This window comes from Leptonychotes weddellii, chromosome 6 (genome assembly GCF_054177405.1).
Source record: "Leptonychotes weddellii isolate Sample4059 chromosome 6, ASM5417740v2, whole genome shotgun sequence".
In the NCBI taxonomy this organism is placed as follows: domain Eukaryota; kingdom Metazoa; phylum Chordata; class Mammalia; order Carnivora; family Phocidae; genus Leptonychotes; species Leptonychotes weddellii.
In genome coordinates, this window is record NC_138374.1 from 24287646 (window position 1) to 24312357 (window position 24712).

Genomic DNA, 24712 nt, shown 5'->3' on the forward strand with positions numbered 1-24712 from the left:
GTTGGTTCCTCCTTATGAAGGTGCAAGTGCATTCTGTCTTGTATAAAATAATTTGAAAGGGAAGCTGAGGTAGTCATGTTTATTTAAGCCTCTTCAGCTGTATTATTAGTGCAAGTAGGCAGACTCTGTAGAGTCTCTTGGGACTGGCTTGAGTTCTCTTCTGTGAAGCTACTTCATCTCTAGTAGATGCAGACAATGGCTGATACCTAGAGTAAGGATTGGGAAATTTCTGGTTTTGCCACTTACTGCTTAGTCTTGGGAAAGTCCCTGAATTATTTCCACTTTGAAGTATAGGCTAAACACCCACTCTGAGATGAGCCCTGTCCGAGGACATGCAAGATGAGGATGCTGCCCCATAGTGGCTCATGTACCTACTAAATCATACTGGTTCTGTCCTAGTAGTTAGAAAATAGGGATGGTGCTTGTCAGACAGTGTCCTGAGTTGACTGACTTTTCTTGGATAAAGTGGGAATGTTGATATTATGGATATTAGTTTGGAGTTTCCACAGAACTTTAACTGAATCTGGATTTTGAGTATTCTGTTAGTCAACACCTGATTTTTTGCACTAATGGGATATTCTGATAGGGAGAGGGGCTACCAGAGAGAAAGATTTAGTGGCTCTTTTACTTTGGGCAAAGTGAAATCCTCATTGTAAAATTATGGTAATAGTACCTACTTTATCTGACTGTTGTAAGGATTAAATACAGTATATTTAAAGCACTGGAACAGTGCCAAGTACGGGGTTGCCTGGGTGGCTCAATTGGTTGGGCGACTGCCTTCGGCTCAGGTCATGATCCTGGAGTCCCGGGATCGAGTCCCACGTCAGGCTCCCTGCTCAGTGGGGAGTCTGCTTCTCCCTCTGACCCTCCCCCCTCTCATGCTCTCTCTCTCATTCTCTCTCTCTCAAATAAATCTTAAAAAAAAAGAACAGTGCCAAGTATATAGTGAGTATGAGTATTCAGTAGTGTTATTTATTATATATCACTTCGATTGGGAGTCTGTGCTTGGAGGAATGAGTGATGAATTCCATCTCCAGAACTTAAAAAAAGAAAAGAGATAGCATAAGGGGATGGTGGCCTATCCATAAAAGGAATTCAAAGAGGTGGCTTCATGAGTGCAGGCCTCATTCTGTTCTCATTTCAGAGATATGAGAGACGGGGAGTACCTAGCTCTAAAAATCCATGAAAATGGAAAAACGTTATATGCTTGTTTTAGAGCCAGTGTGTGGGGTGGAATTGGGGGAACCTGTGTCCCATGCTATGAGAGAGGCTGTGTCAAGGAATCATGTCAAACAGTAGGATGTGAATCCAGCGAGTAAACTAAATCCTCGGGCCTTCAGAAAGGAAGAGCCATGTTAGGAACTAGTTTGAGAAGGTAAGGGTTAGGGTTTGGAAGTAGAAATACCCTGCCTTCTCTTAAATCCTTATAGTGCTAGTATTTACCTCCAGGGAGTGTATATGCCTTGCAGAAGGGAGCAGGTAACTTCTGCCTAAGGATTAGACACACACACACACACACACACACACACACACACACACACACACACACACACCCTTGTGTCTAGAGGAGAGCACACACGCACACACACACCCCCTTGCGTCTAGAGGAGAACACACACACACACACACACACACACCCTTGCGTCTAGAGGAGACACACACACACACACACACACACACACACCCACCCACCCCCCCTTGCGTCTAGAGGAGCCAGGGCAGGAGACTATATTTCTGGCTTTAGAAACATACTGCTTCCTCCTTTGTATTGGGTGAATGGCCAGTGACTCACCCACAACTTCTGGGCAGATAGGATTTTCATCGTCCTTACCTAGCATTGGGGAATACTATAGTCAGTGTGTCTTGGAGTGATCTTTCACAGATGGGCAAACTGGGGCTAAGATCCTAAGGGAAGGGATGCCATTGGTGAGTTAATATGGGGAGAATGAGCTGGGAGTAGATGAGGGTTGTTCAGTGTCTTTTCTAGAGGTGACAAGTTTTATTCATCCTCTCAAAATTGTCTTATGTCCAGATGCTCCTTTCAAAGCATTTGATGAGTTTGAGGCTTTAATCAGTACTTCTCAAACTTTAGTGAGCATCAGAATGACTTGGGGCAGGGTTTTGCAATCTCAGTGCTATTGACATACTGGGCCAGATAATTCTTTGTTGTGGGAACTGCCCAGTGCATTGTAGGATGTTTAGCAGCATCCCTGGCCTCTACCTAGTAGATGCCGTAGATTCTCCTTTCCCAGTTGTGACAGCCAAAAATGTCTCTCTTCATTGATGTTCCCTGGATGGCAAAATTACCACAGTTGAGAACCACTGACCTGGGGTGCTTATTAAAAATCTAGACCCTTAGTGTCAACTATCCTAAAAAAAAATTAAAAAAAAAAACAAATCTAGACCCCCTAGTCCTTATCTTGAAAAGTCTGTTTCAGTAGTGGGGAAACGGGGCTTAGGGATCTGTATTTTCAGGAGGCACCTCAGGAGATTCTGCAACAATTGATCGCAGCTCTGTGATGGGAAAGCATAATCTTTCCTAAGCTCAGGGCTGTACAGATTTATACGTGACTTATTCTCTATTTCATCTTTCTGTCTTACTGTATCTTTCCATTCGTTACCAAATTTTGGTGGAGAATTATCCTCAGAGCACTGGCTAAGCTCAATTAAAATATTATCAATTAAATCTTGTAGTGGATATCAGTGTGTTTCAGCTGTTTTTTTTTTTTTCTTCACTTACCATATTGGATACATCTATCAACTTTACTAGACAGATTCCTCTCCAGTGTTTTCTTCTTCTTCTTTTTTTTAAAGATTTTATTTATTTATTTCACAGAGAGAGAGCGAGAGCAGGAACACAAGCAGGGGGAGTGGAAGAGGGAGAAGCAGGCTTCCTGCCGAGCAGGGAGCCCGACGTGGGGCTTGATCCCAGGTCTCTGGGATCATGACCTGAGCCGAAGGCAGACACTTAACGACTGAGCCACCCAGGCACCCCTCCAGTGTTTTCTTCTAAGTTTTCTACCATTCCATTCATTTGTATATCACTTTACCATTATCAATATTTATATACATATGCATGTTTCAGACATGCATGTGTATCTTTTACTATTTACGGTGGCACCTCTATCCACTGGCAAACTAGAGTGTTGAAACTCAAGATACCTGGACACCCCAAAGTTTGTTCATCAAGGTCAATGAGTGTATATTCTTTCTCCTCACTTACCTGGAACCTGGTTGCAGTTTCTCTGCAGAGCCTCAGCTTTGTTTCTATGTAGGTTACACAACTTCTGCCCACTGCTCTGCCTTTTGAGAGACAGTGTAGCATAGTAGTTAAGAAGAGGGACTCTAGGGACACCTGGGTGGCTCAGTCGGTTAAGCGTTCGACTCTTTTTTTTTTTTAAGATTTTATTTATTTAAGACAGAGAGAGTGAGAGAGACAGAGCACGAGAGGGGTGAGGGGCAGAGGGAGAAGCAGACTCCCTGCTGAGCAGAGAGCCCCATGTGGGGATCAATCCTGAGACTCTGGGATCATGACCTGAGCTGAAGGCAGATACTTAATCGACTGAGCCACACAGGTGCCCCAGTGTTTGACTCTCGATTTCAGCTGAGGTCATGATCTCGGGGTTGTGAGATCTAGCTCCGTGTCTGGCTGAGTGCGGAGCTTGCTTGGGATTCTCTCTTCTCCCTCTGCCCCTTCTCACTCAAGCGCTCTCTCTCTCTCTAACAATAAACAAACAAACAAATAATAAACTTCTTCAAAAAAAGAACAGGGACTCTAACATGTGGCCATCTGGGTTTGAGTCCCTACTCTCACAATGGTAATTTTTTTTAAAACCACTTTATGCTTTAGTTTTCTTTTCTTTTTTTTTATGCTTTAGTTTTCTTATTGTAAAGTTCCTGGATCATAGGTCTGTGAGGATAAAACCAATTAATGTATATGAAATGCTTAGAACAGTGCCTGGTGCATAGTAAGTGCTAAGCAAGTGTTAATTCTTTCTTTCTCAAAGATTTTATTTATTTATTTATTTAAGAGAGAGGGAGAGTGCACTTGTATGCAAGTGGGGGGCGGGGCAGAGGGAGAGGCATAAGCCGACTCCAGGCTCAGCACTGAGCATGAGCACGAGCCCACCTGGGGCTTGATCCCACAACCCTGGGATCATGACCTGAGCCTAAATGGAGAGCCACCCAGGTGCTCCTAATTGTTACTTTTGATTGGTGTCCTGAGGGTACAAGTCAGGATCCCTACTAGCCTCTGTTCTAGTATTCTGCATGGGTGCTGTTAATTTTCATGTATGTATGAATGCACTGGCTTTTTTTTTTAGATTGAGGAATAGCTTACGTAATGTAAAATGTACAACTTGATGAATTTTTTTTAAACATGTACACATTTGTGTTACCTCCACTCCAATCAAGATAGAGCATGTTTTCAGGATCTAAGAAGTCTTCCTTGTGCTCCTTCTCATTCATATCCCCACCAGAGTAACTACTATTCCGACCTCTGTCACCATAGATTAATTTTGCTGTTTTTGAACTTCATGTAATTGGACTCATTTGTTTGTACTTTTTTCTTTCAGAGGTTTTTATTCAACATCTGTGAAATTTATCAATGTTTCAGTAATTTGTTCTTTTAAATTTCTGGGTTAAAAAACTCATTCTGGGTAGTACTTTATCACATGAATATGTTATAATCTTCCTACTCTGCTGATGGACATTTGAATTCTCTTTATGTAAGAAAAAAACTCACACAAACATGAAATGCCCACTTCAAAACACTTTATAATGACATTTCAAAAAGGGAATGTTTATACTATAATCTAGGCACTCTGGCATTTCCGTTTCTTGAACATGCCAAGTATGTTCAAATCTTGGAGCCTTTGCATTTGCTGTTCCCTCTATCTGAAACACTTTTCCTGAGACTTTCACATGGCTGTTTCCTTTCTGTTATTCTTTTTTTTTTTTTTTAAAGATTTTATTTATTTTTTAGAGAGCGAGCGAGAGAGAAACAGCATGAGAGGGGAGAGGGTCAGAGGGAGAAGCAGGCTCCCCGCTGAGCCGGGAGCCCGATGTGGGACTCGATCCCAGGACCTTGGGATCATGACCTGAGCCGAAGGCAGACGCTTAACCATCTGAGCCACCCAGGCGCCCGTCTCCTTTCTGTTATTCTGATCTGCCCACATATCACTTGTCATAGAGGCCTACTTTAACCTCCCAGTCTAATGTAGTTTTCAGGGTACTTATTGCTGTCTCAACAGGTTTGTTGTCTTTCCCCCCTCTGGAATGAAAACTGTTTTCTTGTCTGTCTTGTTCACTGCTGTATCCCTAGTGCTTAGCACCTATAAGATGCTCAGTAAGTACCTGTGGAGTGAAGGAATGTCTGACCTGTGCATTCTTTCTTTCTAGATGATGGGCATATTTGTTTTTATTCTCTTTCTTTCTTTCTCCTTTCCTTTTTTCTTTTCTTCTCCTTTTTCTTTTCTTATGTACTGGGTGAAATGTTTTAGGATGTTTACCTCAGCATCTACCTATAGTGTTTTGGTTGGAGCCTCCCTCAACAGTGAAGAAAGGGTGATACTTGCTAACAGTCCGTTACCAGTATGAACCTAGAGCCATAGGCCATTAAATTTGTAGCCTACAGAGAGTTATTCCATGGCTTTTTTATTCCCTGGTTTATTGAGATATAATTGATATATTATGGAGATTATAATTGATATATAACATTGGCATATCACTTTAAGGTATACAGTGTGATGATTTGATACACATGAAATGATTACCATGCTAAGGTTAGTTAACACATTCATCATCACCTCACATAAGCATATTCATGTTGTTGCAAATGGCAGGATTTCCTTTTTTGTGGCTGAATAATATTCCATTGTATGTGTGTACCACATTTTCTTTATCCATTCATTCATTGATAGACACCTACGTTGTTGCCAAATCTTGGCTATTGTGAATAATGCTGCAGTGAACATCGGGCTGCAGATATCTCTTCAAGACAGTGATTTCGTTTCCTTTGGATATATACACAGAAGTGGGACTGCTGGATCATACCATAGTTTTATTTTTAATATTTTGAGGAACCTCTATACTGTTTTCTGTAGTGGCTGTACCAATTTACATTCCCAGCAGTGCACAGAGGTTCCCTTTTCTGCATATCCTTGCCACTGCTTCTTTTTACAGATTGGCAGATTGAAGCCCAGGGAAGGAAAGAAAACTAAAAGTTATAGTATGAGTGTATAAGAATTGGGATTAAAGCCCAAGATGTTTTGTTTTTAGATTTTTTCCAGTTTTATTGAAAAATAATTGACATACATCAGTGTATAAGGTGCATAGCGTGATGGTTTTATTTACATATATTGTGAATTAATTACTTCAGTAGGTTTTTTTTTCAAAGATTTTATTTATTTATTTGACAGAGAGAGACACAGAGGGAACACAAGCAGGGGGAGTGGGAGAGGGAGAAGCAGGCTTCCCGCCGAGCAGGGAGCCTGATGTGAGGCTTGATCCCCGTATCCCGGGATCATGACCTGAGCCCAAGGCAGACGCTTAACGACTGAGCCATCCAGGTGCCCCCTCAAGAGGTTTTGTTAACATCCATCATCTCATAAAGATACAATACTAAGACTTTTGATAGATTAACTATTAACTCTTTGGAAATTAGAGTGAATTTCTATTAAATTAATTTTCTGATACTAGAGTTGGCATGTATTGTGTTGTGTTCAGGAGGACAATAAGTGAATAGCTAAATATAACTAGCATTTCTTGCATAGTAGACATTGGAAGAGTTTGGCTTTAGGTTTTAAAATCTTGGGGCACCTGGGTGGCTCAGTCGGTTAAGCGTCTACCTTTGGCTCAGGTCATGGTCCCAGGGTCCTGGGATTGAACCCCACAGCGGGCTCCCTGCTCAGTCTGCTGCTCCCTCTCCCTCTGTGCACTGCCCCCTCACCCCCGCTTGTGCTCTTTCTCTCTCTTAAATCAATGAAATCTTTAAAAAAATAAAAATAAAATCTTGATATTTGGTTGTTTTATCCTGAAGGGATGTGAAGTGATGTGCACTTAAGATGTTTGTGGCTGGATTGCCTAAAGATATTCTTAAAAAGTTGTATGACTTGAGTCTTTCAGAGAGAAGTTGTGCTGCGGGTCATGGGACCAGCAGTCCCTGAGGTTTAGGAATAAAAGACTTCATTGATTTACCATGGGGTTGGGGGGATTTGAAACCATTCCTAAGTTTGATGGTAGGTGAAATTAGTATTGATATGTTGCCTGATTCTCTTTTATACTTTGCCTGTCATATCTTATTTCTGAGAAACTGTGTTAAAGTCTAAGATGACATTTCTGTGGGATTACTGTGGCTTTGCTGTATTTGCTTCTTCGCCAGCAGGATTTAAAATCCCGGATCAACAGAGGTCATAGTGTAGTCAGAGAATGCTTCTTTCCCTTTCTCATGGTACCATAGCATTTTCTTTGTACTTTTACTCTGTTTCTCATGATTTGCCTTGTGCTGTGGGGTTATTATGCATCTGTCTCTGCCAGTAGATCCTGAGCTTCTAGAGGATCGGGTCTGTCGTTTCCTCTTTGTAACCCCATAGTGCCTAAACTAGTGCTTTACAATATTTAGGTGTTTCTTATGTACTTGTGGTATTTCAGTGATGCTGAGAGGATCATTCAGTGATATGTCTAGTTCAATCTCCTTGTTTTATGTGTAAGGAAACTAGGAACACAGTGACTTACTCAGTGTCATATAGGTGGTTAGGACACCTGTATTCTAGTCTCAGTTCTGCTGGTTGGTTGTTCCATTATGCCTTGTTGCTCCTCAGCTGCTTCTGGTTTTCTACAAAGAGGAGGGTTGTGAAAGAGAAGAAAAACACTGGGAGGACATAAATTACACTCCCATTACTGATGTGCTCTACCAGTCAGATATTTTACTTTCAAAGTTAAGAGCAGAGGCTTAATTTCTGAAATCCCCCAAAAAACTTTTAGGGGTTCTGCACTGCTCTTAGTCCATCACCCTCAGAACACCTTTTCTGTGTTCTGTGGGTAGAAGTGCTGGCAGGAGGAGGAGACTATGTTAGTTTCCAGTCACATTTCAGACAAGCGTGGGTGGTAAATTCCAGTTGCCTCTGATAATGACAGAGACTAATGAGATGAGGCTCCGAATGGAGGGAGAGTTACGAAAATAATTTAACTTCTTAGGGAACTTGGATTGGAATTGTTTTTTCCCTCCTCTCCTGTTCCCTTTTGCTTATTAGAAAGTATTGATTCTGAAATAGGGCAAGTGAGTTTATTAGATTTAGGGTGGACATTGATTGCTGTAACCCAATTATAAATCCTCAGAGGGGCCTGTTTGTAAACAGGTGCTTTTCACATCCAGGAACTCGTGATTCCTGCTATTCCCGATAATCAACTGGTTGAAGCTGAACACATGAAAGATCTATATCCACTAAGCTTAGAATTGCATTGCTTTTGATTTATTTTAATGGGATCCTGTTGATTTCCAATTTATTTTCCCCCGATAAGGACATCTTCCTCTTGACAACCTATTTAAAAGACACAGGAATGTTTTGAACAGAGGCTGTATTTCATGCTTTAAGGCAAAGCCAAGATCAATATAGTACAAATTGCCCAAAAGCATCTTCTCTCTCTTTTTGTTGTTGTTATTTTTTCCTTCAGTTTTCTCTGGACCATAATGGAATTTGAGGACTTAGTGAGGCTTTGACAGAGATAGGTCTTAATAAAATTTTAGGTCACATCTAGGACTTTTTAGGTTCCCCCCCATTTCAGAATCAGTCAGTGATGAGCATACACTGAGCATATACCCTGAGCCAAGTGCTTATAGAAAAAGGATAAGATGTAGTCCCTGTGCTAAAGATGCTTCATATCTAGTTGGAGAAATTTTCTGTGCTTTGTGTTTTTTTATGCTCAAAGGTAAATCTCCTTTTTAGCTATATATATTAAAGAAAAACAATCTCTGAGATATATTCTTTTATGCTATTGGATGCGTCTCTTCCTCAAATAAAATTTTGATTTTGATTTGAAAGATAGCACGTATTTTCTAAAAGTCATTGAACAGGGGCACCTGGGTGGCTCAGGCGTTAAGCGTCTGCCTTCGGCTCAGGTCATGATCCCAGGGTTCTGGGATCAAGCCCTGTATCGGGCTCCCTGCTCTGCGGGAAGCCTGATTCTCCTGCTCCCCCTGCTTGTGTTCCTGTTCTCGCTGTCTCTCTCTCTCTGTCGAATAAATAAATAAAATCTTTAAAAAAAAATGAAAGTCATTGAACAAAATTAATTTTATTCTGCTGCTTTGAATTTGTTTGGAAGTAAAATCAGGCTCCTTGCTACTGCCCATACTTCCCATTGGGTGAGATTAAGTTTCACAACTAGAGCCTAGAATTTAAGAGAGAGACAGGAATTTTGTCAACAGTAGAAAGAATCTGGGAAGTGAGGGGAAATGTGTAAATCCACAGTGGAGACCTGTGGGATTTTAAGTTCTCAGTTGTAAAAAATTGAAATTCCTTGAAACAAGATGGGAAATTTGGGCATGATTCATGGAATTGCTTTTATATAGAATTGAAAAATACACTGAGGTTTAATCTGCAGTAGTGTTATAAATATATATATAATTAGATTTGAAAGAAGTATATTGTTATATTCAGTTATTTTGAAATCAGATTTAATTTTTGTTCTTATAACTGCTATTTTCTGCCTTGGGTCTCTTTCCAGAGGAATTTCTGAAGACAGTCAAGTGCAGTGTGATTTATGAGGCAGTGAAGGCCAAGTACTTTGCAGTGATAAGGACCTACTTACTTTGGGGAAATCAATGGAGCACATCAGTCTGCAGCACACTTCCTGCCTTAATGGTCCTAAGCTCAATCAATACTTGAAATTTAACTTCACCATCAGTCTGTGGGCAGTGTGTGCTTTGCAGCCTTCCTTCCATCAACCTCAAATATATGGCCAGATCTATTATAGATGGAGCTAGTTACACTTTCCTTCTTGGTTTTGGATCTGCTATAAGCCTTGTCTACTGGCATGTTTTAAAGATGTAAATTGTGTTTTGCTGTAAGCCAAGTAATGATTTAAGTCTTGAAATTACCTGGTCAGGGGATGGGGTGTTGGACAGATGCACAAGATCTATTATGTGGCTGTTTATCATTTTTTCTTCTTCCTAAAAAATTTCCCTTTGAAAGCTTTTCAACAGACTACCCAGCATCTTGGAGAGCATTTATAGCACTGACTGTGGCTTTCTTTTCACAGATTCTCTAACCATGGCACAGGTGGAGAAACGAGGGGGTTTGCTCCGGAAATCTTCAGCCTCCAAAAAACCACTGAAGGAAAAGGTGGTGCTGATGTATGATGAGATCTTTATGGTAAGGCCCGGAGCTCTGACAGTTCTGCACAGCTTGACTCCTTAGTTTCTTGTTCCAGAATGAGAAATAAGCTCACCCCTGCCTGCTGCCTTTCAGTTCTTCAGAGGGAGAAAGGGAGAGCAAGGGTGAGAGTGCGTGTGAGCTCTCTCATGGTAAAAATTATGATCATGTATTAATTAATATAGGTTGCTGTTATGTTGTTCTTATAGATTATTGCCATGAGCTCAGTAAAACAATTGAAAGAGGGAGTAAAGCTCGGGAAGCTTTTTTTTTTTTTTTTTTTAGTATCTTTAAGAAAGACTTGTCTTCCATATGATCCAATGTAAGTACTCTTCTATCCTAGATGTCCCTTGAAATTCCTTTTGGCCCTAGAATTCTATGATTCAATTATTTTTACAAGATGAGCTATTGGGGTGCCTGAATGGCTCAGTTGGTTAAGCGTCTGCCTTCAGCTCAGGTCATGATCCCGGAGTCCTGGGATCGAGCCCCACGTCCAGCTCCCTGCTCAGTGGGGAGTCTGTTTCTCCCTCTGCCCTTCACCCTGCTCATGCTCTCTCTCACTCTCTCTTTCTCTCTCAAATAAATAAATAAAATCTTAAAAAAAAAAAAAGATGAACTGTTACATCTCAAGTTGTTAGTGGACGGAACAATTGCTTAGTCTATCACATTCTCCAACTATATAAGATCACTGACAAATTATTAGCGATTGGATTGAGGATTTCTTTGGGTCTTCATAACTGCTGATTGACCACAGTCCAGGCCTTTGTTTTGAAATCTACTCTGTCAGGGAGGGTTACCCTGCAGGGCACTTGCCTTCTGAAATTCTGATTGTAAGTAGTGCATGTAAAATGGAATAATACTTATAAAAAGAGTTACCATTGTATTGAATTTTTTTTTTTTTTTAAGATTTTATTTATTTATATGACACAGAGAGACAGTGAGAGAGGGAACACAAGCAGGGGGAGTGGGAGAGGGAGAAGCAGGCTTCCTGCTTGATCCCAGGACCCCGGGATCATGACCTGAGCTGAAGGCAGACGCTTAATGACTGAACCACCCAGGTGCGCCACCATGTATTGAATTTCTACCATGTGCCTGGCGTCTAAGTGCATCACTAAGTACATTAACTCTAATTCTGACAAGAATGCTCCAAGAGGGGCGCCTGGGTGGCTCAGTTGGTTAAGCGACTGCCTTCGGCTCAGGTCATGATCCTGGAGTCCCTGGATTGAGTCCCGCATCGGGCTCCCTGCTCGGCAGGGAGTCTGCTTCTCCCTCTGACCCTCCCCCCTCTCATGTGCTTGCTCTCTCTCATTCTCTCTCTCTCAAATAAATAAATAAAATCTTAAAAAAAAAAAAAAAGAATGCTCCAAGAGTGCCATGTTTTCACATGTGTCATGTAAAAGCATTTTTCAGATGAGGAAACTGGGGATCATAGCTGGAAGGTGATGGAGCCATGGTTTGAACCCTAACGTTTGACTCCATGGCCCTTACTTGTTCAACTTTGCCACATGGCCCAGAATAAATAATGCGATCAAGTAAAACCTTTAACTCTGGGCAAGCCTTAGAGATAGAGTTTGATATGCAAAAAATTAATACAGAATTGCACAGGTCAGTACAGGTGGTTATACAGAGAAAATGAGTGGGTACTTGGATCCTATTAGGGTTCTTTCTATGTTAAGTAAGGTTGGCATACATAGGACTGTTGATTGAACTTTGAGGATGGGAAGTGCCAACTCCACGAGTAGTCTTGAGTTTCATATATAGGTAACAAAATGACATTACAGAAGTGTGAGAGTCAAGGGGAGCCTGGGTGGCGCAGTTGGTTAAGCGTCTGACTCTTGGTTTCGGCCTAGGTTGTGATCTTGGGGCTGTGAGATAGAGCCCCACGTTGGCTCAGCCCGGAGTCTGCTTAAGACTCTCTATCTCCCTCTGTCTCTCCCTGCTGTGCTGTCTCTCAAATTAATAAATTAATTAAAAAAAAAAGAGAAGTGTGAGAGTCAGAGTGTGAGTGTGACCCCTCCTAGGAGAAAGGGGTAGAAAAAAAATCACTGAAGGAGCACCTTAGGAGAAGGCCAGAAATGTTACTTCTCTGTGTCATTCTCAGTTAAAAATCCAGAAGAGATTCCTAGTATAGTATTTTCTTATTAGATCAGTTCTTAACTAATGAAGATATTAGTTCTTGGTAGTACTTTTATTTATTTATTTATTTTGGTAGTAATTTTAAAAGGTCAACTTAAGGGTGATAGTGGGTGATTGATCCACTGGTTTTATGTCATTAGCTTTCCTTAAAGTAGAAGTTCTTTTTTTCTCATTTTGCTCCTTAACCAGAAGCCTTTGACTCTTTAGAAGTAATGTTTGAAAATTATTGCTAAGAAGATTTAGGTTTTAGCACTATAATTTTGTTAACCTTTTGGACCAATTTGAAGTAAGGAAAGAGCATATTAAAAGCTCTGTACAGAGACTTAAATGCATACAGGAGGGCAAGAAGTAAGAGCAGTCAACACAGGAGGTTGTAAAACCATGGCAGTACTGCTTATGTGGTCTGGGTTCTGGCTCTTGTACCAGTGTAAGTAACTTTGTGGATCCTCTTTCCTAAAAGGAGGATACTTTTATTTTTTTTAAGATTTTATTTATTTTTTTGAGAGAGGGGGCAGAGAAGGAGAGAGAGTACAAGTTGGGAGAGGGACAGAAGGACAAGCAGGCTCCCTGCTGAGGAAGGAGCCTGACTTGGGGCTCAGTCCCCGGACCTGGGATCATGACCTGAGCTGAAGGCAGACACTTAACTGACTGAGCTACCCAGGTGCCCCAGCTAAAAGGAGGATACTGATAACATCTACCATACCTGGCTCTCTGGGCCATTGTATTTCATGTATGTGAAAGGGCTTTGAAGACCTACAGATGTGATGGGGACATATAATGTGACTATCTTACTCAGATGGTTAGGTTCACGTCTTGCTAGAAGAGAAAGATTTGAGGGAGATTCTTTGAGCCATTATTTAACTTTTGGCACAGGGAATATATATCTATGCACAGTGTCTTCCATTTTGGGGGAAAAAAGCCTCTAAAACTATTGTTCCGTGTTATAACAGTATAGAATGACCAAGCATTTTCAGAGTTAATTTTGAAAGGTAACATTAGTTATGTGTAAGTGACCCTTTCAGATGTGTTCTTTCTTTTTTAAGATTTTTCTTTTTTTTTTTTTTTAAAGATTTTATTTATTTATTTGACACAGAGAGAGATAGTGAGAGCAGGAACACAAGCAGGGGGAGTGGGAGTGGGAGAGCGAGAAGCAGGCTTCCTGCTGAGCAGGGAGCCCGATGTGGGACTCGATCCCAGGACCCTGGGATCATGACCTGAGCCGAAGGCAGACGCTTAACGACTGAGCCACCCAGGCGCCCAAGATTTATTTATTTTAGGGGGGAAGGAATTATGTGTGCGTGTGAGCTGGGGAAGGGACAGAGGGAGAGGGAGAGAATCCTAAGCAAACTCCCCACCCAGTGCAGAACCCGAGGTTGGGTTCGATCCTACCACCTTGAGATCATGACCTAAGCTGAAACCGAGAGTTGGACACTCAACTGACCGAGCCACCCAGGAGGCCCCTTTCAGATGTATTCTTAATGCTTCAGTGTTAGCTGGGGATATTGAACCTGCTTATTTTCTGGTTTCAGACAGAGGACCCCAGTAAGTGCAGTCCTCGATTTTGGGAGGAGCTCTTCCTTATGAAGGTAAACTTGATGATATCTCTGGATTTTCCTGGTAACTGAAATTGCTTTCTCATGTTCTAGGTGCTACACTAAAAATGCACTCACATTAAATACAATTCACTAAAAATGTTACTAAAAATAATACCCTTACTCTTTCCTTGGTAGGTGAATTTGGAGTACCTAGAAGGCAAGCTGGAATCTCTTGATGGTGAGGAGTTAATGAAGATCAAGGATAATATTAATTGCTTATTTCAACACTGCATCCAGGCTCTGGGAGAGGAACATCCAATTCGAGTTGTCAATGCTTTGCAGGTACAAGGTTGGGAGACCGGGGAAGTCTTGTTTAACAGGGGAAAGGAATTGTAACACGTGTGTTGGGACCTGAGGAACCTAAAATTGCCCTTAGGTATGAAGGGTTTTGTTTTTTTTTCCTTTAAATCATAAACATCTATGTATGTTTGTTTAGCCATCTTTCTGGTTAAAGAAATTGACACTTGGGCGCCTGGGTGGCTCAGTCGTTAAGCGTCTGCCTTCAGCTCAGGTCATGATCCCAGGGTCCTGGGATCAAGCCCTGCATCGGGCTCCCTGCTCAGCGGAGAGCCTGCTTCTCCCTCTCCCACTCCGCCTTCTTGTGTTCCCTTTCTAGCTGTGTCTCTCTCTGTCAAATAAATAAATAAAATCTTTAAAAAGAAAAAAAAGAAAAAAGAAATTGACACTTCACTAGTACTCTTGTCCACTTGTGTAATTTGATCTAATACCAAAGCAGATTGACAGAATGCTTGAATTATTTGAGGAAAGGAAGAGATATTGGGGAAGCTATGAGTCAGGGATAGTTAGTCTACAGCAAAAATCAGAAGAGATTCTTAACACAATATTTTCTCACTAGATCAGGAGTTCTTAATCTGAAGTTTCAGAGGGTCCTTCACTCCCGGAAGTTATATGTAATATTTTATGTGCATGTGTACATTTTTTCTGTAAAGAGAGCTTTCATCAGATTCTCAAAAGGGTCTGTAACTTAGAAAACATTAAGAATCATTGTTCTTTACGCTAAGTGGCATGATCACTGAGTAATTATTTTTCTTTTTTTTTAAGATTTTTTTTTTTTAATTTCTTTATTTGACAGAGAGCACAGGTAGGCAGAGTGGCAGGCAGAGGGAAAGGGAGAAGCAGGCTCTCTGCTGAGCAGGGAGCCCGATGTGGGGCTCTATCCCAGGACCCTGGGATCATGACCTGAGCCGAAGGCAGCCGCTTAACTGACTGAGCCACCCAGGCGCCCCTGAATAATTATTTCTTGAATGACTTTTATGTGCCAACATTGGGTTCAAGGGGATACATTATAGGCTTTTTTTTTTTTTAAGTATTTATTTGACAGAGAGAGACACAGCGAGAGAGGTAACAAAGCAGGGGGAGTGGGAGAGGGAAAAGCAGGCTTCCCGCCGAGCAGGGAGCCCGATGTGGGACTCGATCCCAGGACCCTGGGATCATGACCTGAGCCGAAGGCAGACGCCTAACAACTGAGTCACCTAGGCGCCCCACATTATAGTCTTCTTGAGAGCAAAGACTTTGATAGTTTCATTCAGTACTTTGTTCCTAGCATGTAGGACAGTGCCTGGTAAATACTCAGCACTTTAGAAGTAAATTTTTTTTTTTTTTAAAGATTTTATTTATTTATTTGAGAGAGAGAGAACACATGAGAGGGGATAGGGTCAGAGGACGAAGCAGACTCCCTGCTGAGCAGGGAGCCCAATGCGGGACTCGATCCAGGGACTCCAGGATCATGACCTGAGCCGAAGGCAGTCGCTTAACCAACTGAGCCACCCAGGCGCCCTAGAAGTAAATTTTTATTGAGTGAATGATGGGCAGAATTTCTAAAGTTTATAGTACAGTAGCTCCCGTGTAGCCTAGATCAGGCTGAATGGCTATAGGGCAGTGATTGACAAACTTAGAATATGAAGAATCCATGACAACATAAAATATTTTATTGGAACTTTTGATAGATTGGGTTTAAATTTCTAACTTACTAGTTGGATAAATCACTTTACCAGTTTTCTCATCTGTAGATTGTAGAAATTACCTATTGAGCTGATGTCCCAGAAAGAAGGACCATGCATTTTGGGCATCGCAATTGTAGGGGCTCACTGAAAGCTGAAATGAAAGTTTGAAATTATGCTTCCTGTAATTGCAGTGACTCACTGTGGGGGCATGAATGGTAAACTGTTTTTGGTTCAGTGGAAATAAATTGGCATTAAGTTCACTTAGTGACCCATAAAAATATAGTACGTTATTATAATGGCTTACATTATTATAATGAGACTTGCTAAGCTTTAACAGTGTTTCAGGCACTATTCTTGGAACATTAACAAAGTTCCAGGGACTATTCCAAGTGCTTTACAGTCTTAATTCACATAGTTCTCACAACATCCCTATGAGATGGGTGCTATTATTGTCATTCCCATTTTATAGATGAAAAAACTGAGGCACTGAAAAGTTAACCTAATTTGTCTGGGTTTACACAGCTAGTCAGTAGTGGATGGAGATTGTAAAGAATTTAAGTTTTCAAGCAATTGGTTGTTATCATATGGACTGAAATAACTTTTGTAGTTATTAAAAATACTAAAAATTATCAATTATAATGTAAATACTAGAATTAATTTTAAATAAAGGAAAGTTTCACCAGTCACATGACTCAAACTCAAGAACTGTTTTTATTTTTTTATTTTTTAAAGATTTTATTTATTTATTTGACAGAGACAGAGACAGCGAGAGCAGGAACACAAGCAGGGGGAGTGGGAGAGGGAGAAGCAGGCTTCCCGCCAAGCCGGGAGCCCGATGTGGGACTCGATCCCAGGACCCCAGGATCATGACCTGAGCCGAAGGCAGTTGCTTAACCAACTGAGCCACCCAGGCGCCCAAGAACTGTTTTTATTTTTGAATTCACCTTCCAGTCTTTGTCTGCATGCAGTGCAGTTTTTGAAAAGAGGTGATGGCCAAAAAACAGCAAAAAAAAAAAAAAAAAAAAAAAGAGGATGACAACAGTTTCAATCGTTATTCCTCTTTTAATTTTTGGATTTTGCACATAGTAAGATTCAGACTGTTTCGGAGCTAAGAGTGATAAGAGTAACTGAACGTCAGCTGTGTAAGGAGGAGGTTCTGAGGTTGCAATGTGAGGCGACAGATCCAGTGCCCTTCACGTTTTGAGACTTCTCTCTACAAAAGAATTCTTTCTCTAATCTCTGCAGACCTTGTGTGCACTCATTCGAGGAGTCCATCAAAAGAATAAATCTACCTCTGGGTTTGACATTATCAACATGCTGATGGGCTTTGACAAGGCAGAGCTGTGCATGAAGGTGAGGTGTCAGTTGCAGGTGTGACTGGATGGCTGCTTCTGACAGCTGTTCATGGGTACCACATGCAGACAGTTAAGGTACTAGAAGATGTGCACGCAGGTAGATATAAATGGTTGAATTTGGTCTTGAATTTGAATATTTTTGTTTTACAAATTTGGTTTGTCTGAATAAAGGAAAAGTTGAAATTCAAATTTGAAGTATCCTTCCCCTGCAGGATAAAGACTGAGCAGTTTATTTTTTGATTTATATCATGTGCTCATACATTCTTAAAAACACTTATGAACTCAAATAAAATATAACAAGGGAAATATAATATACAAGGGTAACTTTGGTTCTAAACTTAAGTTTTCTTATTTAACACAATGACTATCAGAATTTTTATTTCTATTGTTTGACTTTTTTTTTTTTTAAGATTTTATTTATTTGTCAGAGAGAGAGCATGAGCAGGGGAAGCAGCAGTCAGAGGGAGAAGCAGGCTCCCCGCTGAGCAGGGAGCCCGATGCGGGACTCGATCCCAGGATCCTGGGATCATGACCTGAGCTGAAGGCAGACGCTTAACTGACTGAGCCACCCAGGTGCCCTGTTGGACACTTTTTAAAAATAACAGCTTTATTGATAGATAATTCACATATACAATTCACCCTTTTAAAAAGTGTAATAATTCAGTGGTTCTTTCTTTTTTTTTTTGAGATTTTATTTTAAAGTAATGTCTATACCCACTGTGGGGCTCGAACTCAAAATCCAGAGATCGAGAGTCCTGTGCTCCACTGACTGAGCTAGCCAGGTGCCCCTCATTCAGTGGTTTTTAGTATATCCATAGAGTTGTACAACCATCACCACTGTTAATTTTGGAACGTTCTTATCACTCCAAAAAGAAAACATGTACCCATTAGCAGTCATTCTCCATTCTCCCTTCTCTCCAGGCCCTGGCAACCATTAATCCACTTTGTGTCTCTCTTGATTTACCTATTCTGGACATCTCATAGAAATGGAATTATGTGTGGTCTTCTGTGTCTGGCTTCTTGCACTTAGCATAATGTTTTCAAGGTTCATCCATGTTGTAGCATATATCAGTACTTCATTCCTTTTTTTGGCTGATTAATATTTCATTGTATGAATGTACTGCATCATTTTATTCATCAGTTGATATGTGGGATATTTCAACATTTTGGCTATTATGAATAAGGCTGCTGTGAACATTCATGAACAAGTTTTTCTGTGGATGTAGGTTTTCAGTTCTCTTGGGGATATACCTAGGAGGAGAATTGCTGGGTCATATGGTAACTCTATATTTAACATTTCAAGGAACTTCCAAACTGTTTTCCAAAGTTGCTATTCCATTTTGCTTTTCCATCAGCAATGTATAAGGGTTTTAATTTTTCCACATCCTTGTCAACAGTTGTTTTTTGTCTGTCTTTTATATATATATTTTTAGAGAAATGTCTTTTCAAATCCTTTACCCATTTCTAGATTGAGTTATTTATCTTTTTATCGTTGCGTTATAAGAGTTCTTTATGTATTTTGGATGTAAGTCCCTTATCAGCTATCTGATTTATAGTGTTTGACACTATCTTGAATGAAGGTTGTTTATAATATAAACTTTGAAGAATTAGTCTTCTGTCACTCACTAAATTTAAAATAATCTATTTGACAAAGAATTCTTACAGTGATTACGTTATTTTAAAAGAAGTTATGAATATACAATTATAAATACATGAAGACTTAGTACCTGGAGTTAGTTTTTAATTCTCTCCTATACAGCTCATATATATATGTGTGTGTGTATATATATGTATGTGTGTATATGTATGTATATATATGTGTATGTGTATATATATATGGTGGTGAAATCCCAGATCTCTCTCATTCTCATAGTTCTCATTGTTGCCTATATGCTCCTGGTTACTAAATCTCTATTTTTTGCCTTAACGTCCTGTCATGAGACTCAGAGTAGTATACTTTATAAGCAGTTGCTGAATATACACACTCACACATCCCTGAAGTACCTCTTGCTTGACATCTACAGAATGTTTTCCCTTCATCTGTTTTTTTTCTTTTTTTTTTTTTCATTCATTCCACATCAGAATGGGCTCACCTGTCGTCTCAGTCACCCAAGCCAAAAACTTGGGAGTCATTCTTGACTCTTCCCCTCATCTTTCATATCCAGATGATCACCAAGATCAGCTAATTTTGCCTCAGTTCATATTTCTCATACCTTTCTTTCCCCTACTGCCAATGTTCCCGTTATCTCTTGCTTGAACTATTGCAGTGATGCCTTCATTCTTTTGACAAACATCGGTTGGCTCTGATGTGCCAGGCACTGGGGATACAGAGGCAAATAAGACATGGCAACTTCCTCAGAAAATTGATAGATTAGTCCTCATTTGTCTCCTTCCCTCCAGGCTTACCATCTTTAAATCTGTCATCCACACTGATACCACAGTGATGTATCTTACACTCAAATCTTTCTTGCTTAAAATCCTTCATTAGTTTCCCATCACTAACAGGATAAAGACCAAACTCCCTAGCTAGCCTTATACAGCTTTCATGATCTGCTCCCTATTTATTTCTCCAGTCTCCACTCTCACCACTGTGCCTTGCTCTGTACTTCCATAATAATAAACTACTTGTATTCCAACTCCACACCCAGGGCCATTTCATTCCTCATGTGTCTTTGATCATGATATTGCCTGTCTAGAATTCTTTTCCTCTTCAAGTTTTAATTAATTCCTACTGATTTTTCAAAATATAACCCACCCCTGAAGAATCCTGGAATAGATGACTTCTGAGCGAATTCCCCTTCTCCAAGTATATTTCTGTCATAGTAATCATTAAATTAAAACTGTTTGCTTAATAAGACTGATGAATCACTGACCTCTACCTCTGAAACTAACAATACATTATGTGTTAATTAATTGAATTTAAATATAAAATTTTTAAAAGAAAAAAAACCGTTTGCTTTTGCTTATTTTTCTCTTCCAATAGACTGTAAATGCCTTGGGAGCCAGGGTCATTATCTTATTTTTTTCTTGAATTCTTTGAAAGCACAATATTTAGCATATAGTAGGCCCTCCCTATGTATTTGTTGAAGTAGCTTATTTTGAACCTTCACTTGAGTTTCCAGCATGCCTTCTTCATTCATTCTCCTCCTTCATTTAATGTAAAATATTTCTTTTCTTGTTCCTTCAGCTGTAGTGGGTGAGGGTTTCATCTTTTGATTACATTGGGTCTGACAGCTGATTGTTAGTACAAGTGATATACTCCAATCCCATTGCCTAGTAGAATCAGCCAGAGTGGACACAGCTAGCTTTGTGGGATAGTGTATGTGGCCGGTGATAGCCAGTAGTGATATTATGTCTTTGTTTGTTCAGTGTGCCTGCATCAAATGATATACTTTATCTATAGTTAGTTAACCATTATTAATCTTTAACCACTTATTTTTCTTAATTAATTTTATCTAATTAGTTTATTATTGTTTTTAATTTCTTATTTAACCACTCTTATTAGCCTTTTAACAATTTACTTCATTCTAATCTAAAGGTTTATATAAGGATGACAGGCTGCAAACACTTACTTGGTAAAGTAGTAAAATCTTAATGTTCTGTGCAGTTGTTCTAAAGCATTTTCCCCCAGATAGCTACACTTTGAGGTCTTCCTTTTCTTTGTCTAATCTTGCAAGGCCTAGGCCTAAGGGAATGATATGGTTGCTTCATTGTATCTTATACACACGACCCTGTGTAACATAACCCAGAGTTGGGACAAAGACACAATAGAGATGTTATTTGATATGTTTTAATACTTAACGGATCTCTTTCTCAGAACTTGATGGAGAGTTTGGATTCGTTGCTTTGTGCAGAAGGTTCTGAAAGTCTGAAGAGTTTATGTCTGAAACTTCTCCTTTGCTTAGTGACTGTAAGTGACCCATCTATATGTTTCTCTATCAAGGGTGTTATCGACAGCAGGGGCAAGCTTATTTGAGTATTTGAGCCTAAAGTTAGAAAGGAAAAGCGAAAAAAAAAAAAAAATCTCTGCTCAGGCATCATATCACTCCACTGCATGTGAATGTGTAGAAGGAAGTGAGGTGAATGTGTAGAAGGAAGTGAGGTGAATGGGCTTTCACTTCCTGGAAGCTGCTCTTTGGAGCAACTGCGGGCATTTTTAGCCTGCTGAGTACGTGATATTTATCGCTTTAGAGGTACCACTCCTAGAGATTTATTGTCTTCTGGATTGTCAGATTTGCCCTTCTTACCAGGTCTTATTTGGAAACAGTTTTTATGATTCTGTTTCTCTTTATTCTGATTTTGATAAAACGGAGCTGGCCTATATCTTCTAGTGAGAGGAGAGGAGGGTGTTGTTTATTTACTTCAGGCAGTTGTCTTTCCCCGCCATCACTCAAAGACTTCTGGATCATAAGCTTCTTTGTTTGAGAATCTGTTAAGTAAATGCTTACGTGAGGGTGTGAGAGAAACAATGAGAAGTTCAGAGATTGGGAAGTTTTAATTTGCTAATTTCTTACCCTTCTAGTGTCTGCCCACTCAGGCTCTGGTAGCTTCAGGGAGCTTATTGAAGGTCTACTAAGTATCTAGTAGAATGTTTTAACATTTCTGATTCTCTTAGATGGTAGGGGAGGAGATATACTTGAGACACCAGAGTGCCTCAGTATAGACTTTAAAAAGCCTTTTATTTCATTCAGGTGACAGACAACATTAGCCAGAACACTATCCTAGAGTATGTAATGATCAACAGCATATTTGAAGCAATTTTACAGGTAGGTCACTTCCCCTGTCACATCTTTCTCTTTTGGGTAAACCACCTCCTCAAATCTTCTCTGTCTGCATTCCTAGGAACTAGGAGTTGGCACTCATTCACTTCTTGTTCTTGTTACAGATACTCTCTCACCCCCCAAGTCGCAGGGAGCATGGGTATGATGCTGTTGTCCTCTTGGCTTTGTTGGTGAACTATAGAAAATATGAGGTAAGTGGGCTCCTAAATGGACAGTTAATAATCTTTCAATAATCTTCCTAAATGTGGCCACTCCTGGGGGACTTTGTTACTTTGTTTAATGTAGAAGACATGTTCCTGGTAAATGGTATAGCCATTTAAAGGAATCCTGTGGTGCGACTTCTAATAAAGTGAGTATCCCTTAATGTAGTGGTTCCCAAACCTAGCTTATTAGAATGACCTAGAACTTTTCAAAAAGAAGAAATTTCTGGGCTTTCCTCTGAACACACTGAATCTGAATCTCTTGGAGGTGGGAACTGGGAGTCTGTTTTTGTTTTTTTCCTTTTGATTCCCCTATTGAGTATGATGATTAGCCAGGATTGGGAACCAGTGACCTAATGCATCTGTTTTGAAAGATTGGACTTTTGTATATTGGATTTCCATAACGCGGTCCACTTGTGTAAGTACCACTGTTGGTCTGGGAGCTCTTTCTGATTTAAATGGAAAATTGAAGGCAGAGCCTTATCCATGTCAGTTCTGGAGTTCTCTTTGTTCCTGAATTAATCAGGGACAGATTCATAGGTTTTTGAGATGAAGAGCAGAACTCAGAGATTTATACTTGGTTTCATGCCTCTACTTGATTCTTCTCAAAAGGGAGAATACACAGAAAAGGAAGGAGGGCCCTCAGGGAAGACCAGGGGCCTCACTGGAGATGGCTTTGGGGGAATAGGGAGCATTTGGCACTGAGTCCTGGACACTAGGAGTACTTTACTGAACCCAGAAGTCAGGAGCTGCCTTGAGGCAACCTGACTTTCTTCACTTAGCAAGTAGCAGTGCTATGAGAGATGGGCCAGCTGGAGGGAGGCTTTTCATTTCTGATCTTCTGGATCTTTACTTAGAGATTTCTTTCTTTTTTTTTTTTTTAAAGATTTTTATTTATTTATTTGACAGAGAGACAGCGAGAGAGGGAACACAAGCAGGGGGAGTGGGAGAGGGAGAAGCAGGCTTCCCGTGGAGCAGGGAGCCTGATGTGGGACTTGATCCCAGGACCCTGAGATCATGACCTGAGCCGAAGGCAGACACTTAAGGACTGAGCCACCCAGGCGCCTGGAGATTTTTTTCTTTTTTAAAGATTTTTTTTATATTTAAGTAATCTCTACACCCAATGTGGGGCTCAAACTCACAACCCCAAGATCAAGAGTCGCATGCTGCACTGACTGAGCCAGCCAGGCACCCCCACTTAGTGATTTTTGAGATGGTTCCTACTCAGGTTGAGAGTGATGGGTAACACAAAACCTGGAGCCTATTCTTATAAGGAGAATATGGAAGAAGGGGAGGCTGTGAGAAATATTTAAAGAAGGACTGGAATATGTGGAGCAATGTTAATATGTTATAATTCCCAGGAGCTGATTGCTTTCATTGTCTTGGAGGAACTGACAGATGGTGTGTAGAGCTACTAATAAATATGTAGTTTATCACCAACACCTGTTTTTGTTTTTTTTTTAAGATTTTATTTATTTATTTGACAGACAGTGAGAAAGGGAACACAAGCAGCGGGGGAGTGTGAGAGGGAGAAGCAGGCTTCCCTCTGAGCAGGGAGCCCGATGCGGGGCTCGATCCCAGGACTCTGGGATCACGACCTGAGCCGAAGGCAGATGCTTAACGACAGAGCCACCCAGCTGCCCCACCAACACCTGTTTTACTGGTGATCTGGAGGGGTTGGCATGGTAGCCATTTTGATCTCTGTCATGTGTAATAGCCTCTGAGGTCTTATTACAACAGCAAGAAAAATAGCTGAGGAAAAATGCTGAAGATAGTTAATGAAAGTTGAGTTATATGTGATAGGAAAGCACCATCATTAGTAATGAATGTTTTCAGAACATTCTCCTGGTTGCAGGCCACTCTGAGGCAATGGCTTGGTTTCTCTAAATGTGAATTGAGCCCAGCCCAGTAGGGCTCTCTGAAATGTCAGCCTGAAAAATTGGACATGGCCAAGGAACTAGAGAAAATCATATTTCTGGAGCGAGGTACGCATCTCTAGTCTGTCAGAAGCCACAGAAGAATTAATATAGTAGGCAAGGGCAAGCTGGCGGGCATAATTTATCTGGGCTTTGCAGCTTTTGATATAAGTCACTCACCAGAAACCATTAAGGAAGCCTAGTGACCATGGAGCAGGAAGGTTTTTGACAGGAACATGAGGAATTCCAGATGAACATAGTAAAACCAAAAGCTGGTGAAGTTTTATGCAAACCGGTATGAGAGGGTGTGTGCTGGGCAGAACAGCATTCTAGCTCCCACCACAATCTGTCCCATGACAGATGGGGAAAGTTGTAACCTTTCTAGTAACGTGCAG

The 24712-nt window shown here is 40.5% G+C and overlaps 1 protein-coding gene across 2 annotated transcripts in view; it reads left to right on the forward strand.

Annotated features, from left to right (window-relative positions):
- ARMH3 (armadillo like helical domain containing 3) overlaps window positions 1-24712 on the forward strand; it is a 179152-nt gene that overhangs the window by 2909 nt on the left and 151531 nt on the right. For both annotated transcript variants that reach the window (XM_081822820.1, XM_081822821.1), the window contains exons 2-8: window positions 10258-10370; window positions 14036-14092; window positions 14237-14383; window positions 17311-17418; window positions 21238-21330; window positions 22112-22186; window positions 22306-22392. In XM_081822820.1, the coding sequence (XP_081678946.1) occupies window positions 10269-10370; window positions 14036-14092; window positions 14237-14383; window positions 17311-17418; window positions 21238-21330; window positions 22112-22186; window positions 22306-22392 (669 nt within the window). In that variant the 5' untranslated portion in view covers window positions 10258-10268. The remainder of the gene's footprint in view (window positions 1-10257; window positions 10371-14035; window positions 14093-14236; window positions 14384-17310; window positions 17419-21237; window positions 21331-22111; window positions 22187-22305; window positions 22393-24712) is intronic.